The 12,871-nt window shown below is 40.5% G+C and overlaps 1 protein-coding gene across 5 annotated transcripts in view; it reads right to left on the reverse strand.

Moving 5' to 3' along the window:
• Positions 1-12,871, reverse strand: part of Arhgap6 (Rho GTPase activating protein 6) — a 533,690-nt gene that overhangs the window by 259,522 nt on the left and 261,297 nt on the right. Inside the window, exon 1 of one of the 5 annotated variants that reach the window (XM_087598830.1) lies at positions 10,238-10,451. The exons of 3 other annotated variants lie outside the window; for them this stretch is intronic. In XM_087598830.1, coding sequence (XP_087454956.1) covers positions 10,238-10,282 — 45 coding nt within the window. In that variant the 5' untranslated portion in view covers positions 10,283-10,451. 5 annotated transcript variants of the gene reach the window in all.

Consider the following 12,871-nt stretch of genomic DNA (forward strand, 5'->3'; position numbering starts at 1 on the left):
CAAATAAAAATCTTGCACAGTAAAGAAAATCATTACAAAATGAAAAAGCCAGCTCACAGGATGAGGTAAAAGATCTCAGAAATTATAATTTTCCCTTTGCCGAATTAACAGGGTTACAAGCGGGTCTAACTGCAGTCTTTGGCTGCAACAAGTCCGTAACTGGAAGACATAAGTAACAATACTTTAAGCTAAAAACTAAAACTACACTTCTCAATCAGAAAGGCTAAATTAATTCTTTGTTTTTCACTGTTTAGAGAACAGAATATATTAGCCTAGTTTCATGAGCTTAGAGGGAAAATGGTGCATTTTAGTTTTGTTTATATTAATAAAATTTGATCAGAGCACTCTTATTTGTGTTCTTCTAAGTTACATATATACACATATAAATATAACTTCATAATCTAAGTGAACATTAGATCCTCTAGTGAATACTTACTGGGATATATAATGCAGGCAGGTGGAGTTTGCATAAAACATGAATAGTTTAAACATTTTAATTAAACACTTTAAGAAATTTTGGAGCCCACTGAAAGAATATAGGCTTTTTCACGCATAAGCAACCCCTAAGGCAGCATATGCTCATGTCGGTACTCTCTGTTTGCCAACATCTTTCCCTCTACATGCACAACAATAGAAAACAAAACATCTGCCCTCTGTGTGTGGGGCTCCTCCTTGCACACTTATCTCAGTAGAATGTTTAGGCTCGGTTCGAGAAGGAGATAGGAAAATAAAAATCCATGATGTCAGGGGATGGATGGATTGCTACACTCTGCTTTTGCTTCTCCAGACTTTGCCTCGTGGACACACTGCTAGTATCCCTTCTAATCAGTGCTAAGAGTCATTGGGTTCTCATACCACTGCTCCTTCCGTGACAAGAGTTCCATATAGCTAGTTACTGAGAGCTTTGCCACCCATCATTGCCTATCTCCTATCTGTCAATATGTCAAAATACTTCGCTCCTCAAGTTAAGCATTCTGAGTTTTTTTTTTCTGTTTGGATCTTAACACTATGATTCCCTCTATGATTCAGTAGCTTAAAGTAAGAGGAAGAATGACTTTTCTTTTGAAATAAAGGTCAAGATTCTTTGTTGTTGTTCAGACCATCATTTTACATTTTGTTTGGAAAATCAACACCAAGATCATAGCACCTAGTAGACCACTGAAAGTCATATTCATACATACAGAAATAACACTGCATTGTCACTGTTTCAAATTATTCAGCGAACTCAATATTCCATCTCTTTACTACAGTTCTATTACTTGGTGGGTGTAGCTAAAATGGTACCACCATAGTAGGAAGCATACAGTGCTTTGTGCCTATATGAAGCATCACCCACCAACACAAGGTTGCTCAGGAAACATGGAGCCAGCTATTCTCCATGCCAATAAGATGCCTTTAGATGTTTTATTACTTGTACTGACTTAGGCAATTCCTTTACCTGATACTTCGGTCAGTTGTGTAAAGGGGTCATTAAAGAATATTATTAGAGTTAATCTTCAAAAGTTCTCTTGGTGTTCCCATAGCAACTTTCCTCCAAATTCTGAAAAAAAAATTCTAGTTAGAAATCTAGTTTAGTTGACACCCCACATGCTCACATTTTATTATAATTTGTTAATTAGAAAGTTCTAAGAATATATCAGTGAAGAAGGAAAGGATATCCTAAATGATTTTTATTTCAAAGGGTCATGATACCTTTTAAGAAAAGCAGAAGTCAAGCCATATTTAAGTGAACAAAGATCATATTTGAAGTGGTCAAATTCCTGGTAGTATGCCACATCCCTTATTCGCATAAAGTGTTACGGATATAACTCGGTGGAGTGGCAACCTACCCTACCACATTCACACAAATAACCTGCCTTAACCTTCATAGACAATGCACTACCATATTTATATGACAGTCCTTGTTCCTTTTGTCTTATTTGTCTAAAAGAGAAAATATGTTCTTGGGGAAACTGGTGATTGCAGTGCAAAATTCAAGTTGCTAGTAACTTGATTTTTTACTTGCCCAATCATTTAGAAGCTTACAGTGTAAAACAAGTCATGTTAATTAGCATTAAGTGACATGTCCAGAGGTTTAGGAAAGTTCCTTAGTATCATCTCAATGGCAGAAAAGATAAATCACCAAACACGGGGTAGCCTGTGGTTGTCCAGATGAGATTGAGGAAGAAGATTTGGAAGTGGCAGTCTCACTCCTCCATGCCTTTGTTCCTTTCAGTGCCTCTTGCTACATATAGTCCATAGCGAAGTGCCTACAGCAGAACTCCAGCCAGTGGAACAAAAGAACAGACCCTCATTTCTTGTTTTCAGACCATTGCAGGTTCTGTTGTCCACCAATGAAAGTTTTCCGAGAACACTTCACATCTTTTCAAAATTGCACATTCAAATTTTAGGGACAGACTTACCAGATTTGAGCAACTGATACTCCTTTAAGTCCAAACAGAGGCAGCATGCTAAGTAAGGCTAATAGATGTTAATGCATAAATAAGATAGCCACAGAAAACATGTTTTAATCCCAGGATCTGGAAGAACATTGGTACTTAGAAATGGAGAAGCAAAAGTCCCATGGTGTCAAGACATCTATTATGACAATACTCTTTCCAGGATCAGCACTTTATGGCATAAAATACGCTGTTTATAGTTGGGACTAAATCTAGCCATCTAAGTCTTTCATTTTGTTAATCCTGTCTATTAAAAAGCAGAGATACAGGCAGATATTTTGCAGTATGTCATACAAAACAGTTCTCCAAACACATTAAAGATTTTGATTTCTATATAAGAAGATCTTAGCTGGGGCTTCAGGTCCTCAGCATAATTGATGGTTGGAACTGGGCAATTCCTCACTGGGCAGTGCTATGCATCATAGGATGCATAACTGTACCTCATATCTCTACATTTTACATGCCAAGAGCAACTCCTACTAGTAGTGACAAACATTCCCGGAGATATTGCCCCTCCTAGAGAACTACTGACATACATTAAAATGAAAATTGAGAGATATATTAACAGTCTACAATATGTAGAGAAAGGATCATTTCTATGTTTCTAATATCTTTAGAGGTTTTGGATGAAATGAATACTAGGCTCTAAAACCAGGCACCTCTCTGAAAAGCTGTACTCTATTACTTTGAAGTCACATTAATTATAACATTGTACTGTCTACAGCTGCCTTGATCTTGAGTCTTATCTTTTAACAGATTTGAATTCATGCTTGCTTCAGTAGTCAGTGATGAGTTAAGTAAGTTAGTATCAAGAGTTTCCAAACACAACTGATACCAGTCACCCCTAAATCTTTTTTTATTGATTTCAAGTCTGGTTCTAGGTTCTGCTCATTTAGTAGGGATTGGGTAAAAGGATGGAAGGAACATTTTTCCAGTGTCCTCTCTACCCCTAAACCACAAAATAACCAATGAAGAGTTAACTTTGGAAAGTCCAGTTATAGTCTATGTAAAAACAGACTCAAACTTGTGCCACTGCCTACTCTAGGCACTGAAGATATGATGGGAAATGTATTTTTGGATGTCTGTCCTGAACAAGCTTCCACATCAGCTTAGAAAAATAAGCATTGAATATAAAATATAATAACAAGTCCAATTGAAGCAGAAGCTCATGTGATATGATCAATGGTAACTGAGTACGGTGAGAAACACTTTAAAGAAAGTCATCAGGGAAGGTGAGTCTTTTTCCCTTATAATGTGAAGGATGGAGACTAATGTGCCATACAAAGAACATTCTAGGCATAAAGGACAAGTAAAAGGACTCTGCAGGAATAAAATGGTCAGTTTTGTAGATCTTTGTAGATCATAAAAGATTATGGCTAGACTGAAGAAAGGTGATAAGAAGCAGAGATCATGTAAGAGGACTTAGATGGTTAACATCAAGAATGAATATTACTCTATATGTAATAGAAACTAATGATAGAACCTTAAGCACTGAAATTTCACAGTACCATTTTTATTATTAAAGGATTCTATTCAATGTATGGTCTATTTTCAATGATTTTCTACAATGGCAGAGTCTGGAAACTATCTAGGGGGAAATTAGGAACCAAGAATACAGCAAAGAATTCTTATTCTTTTTTAATTTTTATTGGATATTTTATTTACATTTCAAATGTTATTCCCTTTCCTTGTTTTTCTCATCAATAAGGCTCCTATCCCCTCCCTCTCCCCTTTTTCTATAATGAAGTTACCCCCCCCCCCAACTACTCCCTTCCCACCTCTATGCCCTGACATTCCCCTACACTGGGGATTCCAGCCTTGGCAGGACCAAGGGCTTTTCCTACTATTGGTGCCCAGCAAAGCCATCCTCTGCTACATATGCAGCTGGAGCCATGGGTCAGTCCATTTGTACTCTTTGTGTAGTGGTTTATTCCCTGGGAGCTCTGGTTGGTTGGTATTGTTGTTCTTATGAGGTTGCAGGCCCCTTCAGCTCCTTTAGTCCTCTCTCTAACTCCTCCAATGGAGACCCCATTCTCAGTTCAATAGTTTGCTGCTAGCATTCGCTTCTGTATTTGTCATGCTCTGCCTGAGCCTTTCAGGAGACAGCTATATCAGGCTCCTGTCAGCATGCATTTCTTTGCTTCATTGATACTGTCTAGTTTTGGTGTCTGTGTATATATATATATATATATATATATATATATATATATATATTGGATTCCCAGGTGAGGTAGTCTCTGAAAGACCTTTTCTTCAGTCCATGTTCCACTCTTTCTCCCTGTATTTCCTCTTGTGAGTATTTTGTTCCCCCTTTTAAGGACTGAAGCATCTGCACTTTGGTTGTCCTTCTTGAGCTTTATGAGCTTCATGTGGTCTATGGGTTATATCTTGGGTAATTAAAGCTTTTGGGCTAATATCCTCTTATCGATGAGTACATATCATGTTTGTGTGTGTGTGTGTGTGTGTGTGTGTGTGTGTGTGTGTGTGTGTGTGTGTGTGTTTTGTGATTGGGTTACCTCACTCAGGATGCAAAGAATTCTTATGATTGGATCATACTCTTGCAATCAATTTAAAAATAAAACACAAGATGGCCAAAGTACAGATGCTTCAGTCCTTCTTAAAAGGGAGAATAAAAATATTTATAGGAGGGTATATGGCAACAAAGTTTGGAGCAGAAACTGAAGGAATGACCATTCAGAGCCTGTTCCACCTGGGGATTCAGTCCATATATATTCAGCCACCAAACCTAGACAATATTGATGAAGCCAAGAAGTGTGTGCACACAGGAGCCTGATATAGCTGTCTCTTGAGAGGCTCAGCCAGAGCATGATAAATACAGAGGTGAATGCTAGCAGCAAACTATTGAACTGAGAACGGAGTCCCCAATGAAGGAGTTAGAGAAAGGTTTGAAGGATCTGAAGGGGCTTGCAACCCCATAAAAACAGCAATAACAATACCAACCAACCAGAGCTCCCAGGGACTAAACCACTACCCAAAAAGTATACATGGACAGACCCATGACTCCAGCTGCATATGTAGCAGAGGGTGGCCTTGTTGGGCACCAATGGGAGGAGAGGCCCTTGGTCCTGCAAAGGCTGGACACCCCCCCCCCAGTGTAGAGGAATGTCAGGGCAGGAAAGGTGGGTGGTTGGGGAGGTGGAACACCCTCATGGAAGAAGGGGGCGGGGGATGGGATAGAGGTTTATGAACAGAAACCGAATAAGCAAATAACATTTGAAATGCAAATGGATAAAAAATATCCAATAAAAAAGAAAAGAAACCCCATCCAGTATAGGTTTATCACAGTATGTGGGAAGAAGTTCATCCCCAAAAATGCACGATAAAATTAAGCAATATATGGTATCTGTTTCAAAATGATAAGTATCTTTAGTATACAGCACCCAGTGGGAATCTGGTTGTCCAGTAGCATTGATGCTTAATGAGAAATTTGAAAATGTTGGACTTCCAGAGTACATAGAAACCATCCAAGAATGAGTATAACAGAAAAATCAATTTGGGAAGATATGAGCTTAGAAAGTATGTTTATAATTAGAAGAATGTTCATCAAGGGGATTTAGTGACCTCTCATTTATTTCTAAATTAAAGTTTTTTGTTTGTTTGGTCATCTGTTTGTTTGGATGTTTGTTTGTTTGATTGATTGATTGGTTGGATTTTGATTTTTGCTTCTGTTGGAAGATAGATGAAAACAAATGGTAATATCTGCTCCATTTCTTAGCTGTCCTTACTGGCAGCACTGATGGATAAGAACCAATTAATATCTGCAAAGAATTACCAAAGAGTACCCTGTCTTTGACATTAGTGAATCATGAAGCAACCCTAATTACTTCAAAGTCCATAGAAAGTGAATGTTCCTGGAGAGACCACATGGAAGATTTTTGCTAAGACCTCCACCATTTTATGTAAAGAGAAGGCTCACTGGGAGGTGAAGGGCTTAATCCTTTGGGTGGCCTTTTTAGTATGGGGTTAAGTTTAACTGGATGTAGTCAACATCTGATTACAAGGTTGTGGTCAAAAGTACAGATGGCAGAGTGAGCATGCCAAACAGGAAGTGAGGTCACCAACAAAGCTGCTAAAAGTCTACTGGTGAAATGGAAGAGAGTAAGAGGCTTAGATTGAGTAAAACTAGGTCTCACCTACTGGATTCATGCAGCCTAGCCAACAACACCTGTTCAACAAGTACTTGCTGGACTCTCAGCACTGTGTTTGCTACTAGTATGATAGCAGGGACAAGATACATACAATAAGCCACAGAGTTTTCTATTTACCAAATGAATGCTCTCAGTTCAGGGGCCTTTTATGTTGACAAGACTGAGCATTTAGTCTGCCTTTCTTTGTCCTGCTCAAGGGGAACACAGGTCGAGTGGTCCAAAAAGAAGAGGAAAACTTAGAGAACTCTGAAAAGTCAGGGAACTAATTCTCAATGAGATCTTTTTCTAATGTCTTTTGGGAGATACTTAAAATTCGGAATTTTGTCTACACTGGTCAGATTAAGGAGGTATTTGGCCATGTGGTTTGCCAATGTGGATGAACATAATTAATTACTAAAAGCCTCATATTTTGTTGTTAGATCATTACCTGAACAGATGGGGATGGAAAGAGAAATATTTGGGGTTAACTGTTCCAACTATATAAATGATACAAAGAATTGTATCAATTTACAGCAGCTGAGTAATGTCTTGATTCTGTCATGAACTAATTCTGTACCACCTTCAATTTTTTTTGCCTGTCTTTTGGACTTCTTTAATCAGGAGATGGAAAAAATCTGCCTAGTCCACTAGTTGGATTTAAATCTAAAATTGACCCAGATTATGTCCAATCATATTGAAATTTAATGGGGTATGATGATGTGATGATACCCTGTAGTTTCTCCAGAATTGTGGCCAAAAACATTGGTTCATTAATTACATCCTGGTTACATATACTCTATTTCCTATAAACTCCATCTAACCTAAATCTGATAGGTTTGGTACTTAAGCCTCTCTGCAATACGTCAACTGCTTGCTACATCCTTCCTAACTGTGTACAATACAGGTCATCTTCTCCCATTTCTGTTAGAAGAAAAGATTCATTTTAGATATACCTTACTCTGACTTCAATCTGGAGCCAGAGTAAGCATCTCAAAATCTGATCAAGGCATTAAAGAGGTATCAAGGACAACACTCAGCTGGAATGATTAGATAGCCAAAAACTGAATGTGGGAAAATCACACAAGGAGCACTTTGAATAAATATATAAGCTGCTATCACATTCTACTGTAAAAAAATAAAGAAAAACATTGTGGTACCATACTTTGGAAAAGTACCTGATACTACACACATCCGATGCTCTTATCACTTATGCATTTTTTCAGTGATGGTTAAAGTGGATCTTAAGAGGCAGATGAAGTGTCCTGTGTCTTGGAAATTGCTCAAATAGCTAACACACAATAGATACTCCACATGTGTTTTTCCCTGAGTGAATAAATGGTAAGCACTTGTTTAGTATATGGACTCTCACTTTGGACAGGAAATAAAAAGCCCTGAAGTAAGTATATTAACTAGTGATCTCCTGGACTTTATTTCAGGGGAGAGAAGAGATACTAAAGACACATAGATTGGAATAATTTTCCAGGAGAGCCATAATATAGCCAAACCACATAGAACAAAGCAAGAGTATTTGAGCTGAAGGACAAAACATGCCCAGAATTATTAACATTTCAAATTAGTAAGGTACATAGTGTCCAGCTCTGAATCTTAAGCGATTAATGGTCTTGTTAATGTGAAAAGCCACAGGTTGTACTTTATAAAGAACATTTCCCCACCTCTGATGGTTTTGAAGCTGCTGGACACAACTGCTTTATCATTATAAAGGATATATTGAAATATTTAGAGCTCAGTTGCTTTCTCCCAGGAAATTCTTTCTAAAATGTTCCCCTTTCGAGTCTTAATACAAAATATCTGTGCATGACAGCCTATGTTAGTACAAAGGGCTGTTTACTAGCAAACACTCAGAGCCTAAGAGAAAACATATTACCATGAGGTTGAATATGAGTTAATTATTTTAGGAGAGAGCTGAATTAAATTAACAATATAAAATTCTTGGGCTGTGTTGATACATTTGTATATGCAGGGAGTAACCATTCATTGAATAGGTACATAAGTTTTTAAGTAAGAGCCAGTTGTCACCTTTCCTCCCCCGTGTACTAAGTAGGGGCTCAAAACCACCTGTAATCACAAATCAAAAGGCACCAGGACACACCTCAAAATATTAAAACTATGGGAAACCAGATGACAAGAGAGCACAAATAACGATTGCAGAAACCCGATTATCCTTATGACCACTTCAAAAGGTCAATCTCAGAGCCACCAGTGTCTGCAGAAATGAGTAAGCATCAGTATCTAAACAAGATTGTCACTTGACTTTTCCAGACAAACAACTATGGCTAAACCAGAGAAAGAACTGATTCTTGTTCCTTGAACCTCGGCTTTGGAAAGAAACTTAACAGTTTCCTAGCTCAGAGCCTCACCTTTCCAGTGGAAGAAAGTGACATTCAAGACATACTCAATTTACCCTAGTGGCTGATCCAGGACGAGCTCCCGGGAGCTTCTGGACCTCTGAGCCTACCACTCCTATCCACATCAAGTCCTTCCTTAAAAATATTAAATATATATTTAATATAGGGAGTGGATTGGGAAGATGTGAATTCCAGACAGCTAACTGCCTTTGCCTTACTATAAATATTGATTTTTCTTACTTGTCAGCTCTCTGTCTTGTCTGTTTTTCTCCAGTTCTTTTTTTTTTTCAAATTGGCAGTCAAATGTTCAATCTCCACAGTGAAAAGCATGTCACCGAAAGCTCAGTAAAATAACAGACAACAGAAAAACAGAGATCTTCCAGCTCAAAACTATTGATCTTCAAAGTTGAAAATAAAATATCCAACACCTGCTGCCAGTCCCACTCCTGGCAATCTTCAGAAGTAGGGCTCATTCGTCAAATATCTCTTTAATTCCTTCTTTCCTTCCTCTCAAAAAAATAAAAAAATAAGCCTAATCTAGAATCTTGTTTGGTTAGCCATTAACATGAAACCTTGACTCCTTCAAAGGACACAAGCTCAATGAGATTTCTGTCTATCACATATGCTGGGGGTACCTACTGTGCCTAGCACAATGTTCAGCACAATAAATATTTGTAGGACCCTTAAGTCAACATAGAGAAGAGAGATCACCATTAGGTAAAAGAAGAGTCCAACAGAGGACTCCCTGGCATCCCTTGTATTAAGCAGATACTTGGCAACCTTTTGTCCCTTTGCAAACTCTTAGGGAAATGGCACAAACTCCTTCCAGGGAGTAAACTCAAAGCTCCCTGCAACATTTCTTCAGCAACTCCACTGGATTCAGATCAGTCAGCAGCCTTTACTTCTATCTAGCTTGATTCTAGTCCTTCCATTAAATCTGACCAAAGGCTGGCCACGCCCCAGAACTCCTACATTTTAGTCCTCAACAGTGAGGAAGCAATGGGGTCCAGCCCCAGGTAGTGGACTAAGTGACCACTGCTCAAGTAACAGGAACAGGGACACTCTGTGCACTGATTCTTACTCAGGGATTTTGAGGAGTGGTTGAGTTAGTTCTGGAGCAGGTGGCACTCCCGTGTGAAGTACCCGGCACACCCGATTTCCCAAGCCCTATTCCCTAGCCAAAAGACCTCTGAGAACCAAGGATCCCATCACCTCCACACAGTTTCCTTTTGCCAGCCAAGTGGCGCCCCCTTTCGTCTCTTCGCCTGTTGGGACAGTCACTTACCGCGTAGTGCAGTCGGGGCTTCTCGCTGTGGGACGGGTCCCCCATGTCCCCTCCTGGAGGAGAAGGCTCTCCAGCTCAGTCTAGGGTCCTGGCGTCTATCAAGTGGTCGCCTTACTTCACTGCCATCTCAGAGAAAGCCCTGGGCGTCAGCCCCGCAGTGCTCTGAGCGCTCTGAGCCTGAGCTTGGCTCCTAGCGTAGCTGGCACTGAGTCCTGCGGCAGAGCCTGTGGGGACCGGGAGGAGGAGGCAGCGAGCAGGGGGAGGGAGAGGAGGAGGAGGAGGGAGCGGCCAAGTCTGATGAGATGGGCGGGCGTTTAATTCCTTCCGCTCCTGGCGGGCCCCTGCTGAGGCAGTGGCCGCTGCCAGCTGTTGGAGGCTGCAGCCACAGAGGTCGCCCAAAACAGGTGTCAAGCTGGCCAATGTCCGGCCTCCTAGCACTTGGTTCCTCCCGCTGGCCGCTTAACCTGACAGTCAATACTGGGGCTTCAATACCTGTCGAGAGGAGAGCGTTCCCAGAGATATTTTTGAGTAACTTTGAAAGAGCTGGGCTCCTGTCACTGGAAGTCGATTTCCACCCGTCTCAAGGGAGGGTGGAGTTGAAGGTTTTGGAAAGTCTTGATCTAAGTCTCAAAATGCTGGGACTCTCAGAGATCTCAGGTGTGAGAAAAGGATCTAATTATTACTGTCTCCCCAGGGCCTGTTGAAGCTAGGAGAGTCAGACCAGAACGGCTGAGGGAGTTTACACTAGCCAAGCAGTGTAGGGAAGCCCGCTGAAGGGCTAGTCCTGGAGAATTTGTTAGAACAGTAGTGAGTTCGCACCTTGACTGAATCTGGGCATACACTGTAGGGCGGCATTGAACAAGGAGCTATAAAGAGGAGCACTACTGGCAAACACTGCCAAGTAAACCAACTCGTTTTTAGCACACACACACACTGGAGCTGCACAATAACTCGTACATTTGACTTCTGCTCTAAAATCCTTCCATGGAAACCTGTCCTTTAAAACACCTCATTAAAAAAAAAGTCACGAAGTTTCCTCAGAAAGAAAGGCAGAAGAGGTACAGGATATGGGGTGGGGTGGGGGAAGGGTCTGGAGATTGAGTAAGAGGCTCCAGAACCATGCAGTCAACCTATTCAGACCCCAGCTGGGTTAGTTGTTACATAGAAAGTGGATTTGGGGATTAATTTTACTAGTTCTACAATATCCCACTATATTAAATATTCAACTGTAGAAGCACCCTCTGACAGATCTTTTTTGGAGGCAAGGAGAGGAAAGTAGTTCGTGACCCCTGTATCCATTGGGGCAAGCTCATCCACCGACAGACATCTAATTATTTGAAAATAGTTAGTAGCCTACTTAGAACAAACAGTGGAAGTGTGAGCACAAAGTTTCAAGAATTCTGGCCATATCCTCCTGCATGATCTCACTGTGGCCCAACTACCTGGAAAACCGTACAGTTCTATATACTGAAGCTAAGTGCACGTCTGCCTTGTCACCCAACATTTCCTTTTGTGAATATACATAGAATAATTTACATGATCATATCATATACAATAGTGCTCATAATGCCTTCAAACATAGTTACGCACAATGGAAACAGTCCAAACACATGCACACTGATGCGTATAAATCATCTGTGGGCTTTGTACACAGTTCAGTACTACTACTCAGCAGGAAAAAAAAAGGACAATACTACCGAAGTATATAGTATGAATCCATCCTTGAAACATTATATTGGGAGAAGGAAATCAGGGGAGGCCACATTTTAACATTCCATTTCCTTATTCTGCAACTTTAATGCAAATATTGAACTGGAATAATCGTATGTGATGCATGATGACAGAAGTCAGAATGACAGCAAGTTGGGGAATGTGAAATAGACTAGGAAGGTAGCCCATAAAAATTCGTGTTCTACACCCATTCAGAGCCTGCCCCACATTTGGCCCATACATATACAGCCAACCTATTAGACAAGATGGATGAAGCAAAGAAGTGCAGACCGACAGGAGCCGGATGTAGATCGCTCCTGAGAGACACAGCCAGAATACAGCAAATACAGAGGCGAATGCCAGCAGCAAACCACTGAACTGAGAATAGGTCCCCTATTGAAGGAATCAGAGAAAGAACTGGAAGAGCTTGAAGGGGCTCGAGACCCCAAAAGTACAACAATGCCAAGCAACCAGAGCTTCCAGGGACTAAGCCACTACCTAAAGACTATACATGGACTGACCCTGGACTCTGACCCCATAGGTAGCAATGAATATCCTAGTAAGAGCACCAGTGGAAGGGGAAGCCCTGGGTCCTGCTAAGACTGAACCCCCAGTGAACTAGTCTATGGGGGGAGGGCGGCAATGGGGGGAGGGTTGGGAGGGGAACACCCATAAGGAAGGGGAGGGGGGAGGGGGATGTTTGCCAGGAAACCGGGAAAGGGAATAAAAAGAAAAAAAAATTCGTGTTCTAGGGTGCTATCGAGATAGTCTGCATATTTGTATGTAAAAAAAATGCCATTGCACCAAGACTTCAGCAGATTGGTGCTGCTTATACTCTGTTCTGTATGTATTTTATGCTGTCATAAAATATAAAAAAAATAAATTTAAAAATCAAACCTCTCCTCAAACAGAAATTTGCAGCCA

The sequence above is a fragment of the Rattus norvegicus genome, chromosome X, assembly GCF_021556685.1.
Source record: "Rattus norvegicus strain SHRSP/BbbUtx chromosome X, alternate assembly SHRSP_T2T, whole genome shotgun sequence".
Taxonomy (NCBI): Eukaryota; Metazoa; Chordata; class Mammalia; order Rodentia; family Muridae; genus Rattus; species Rattus norvegicus.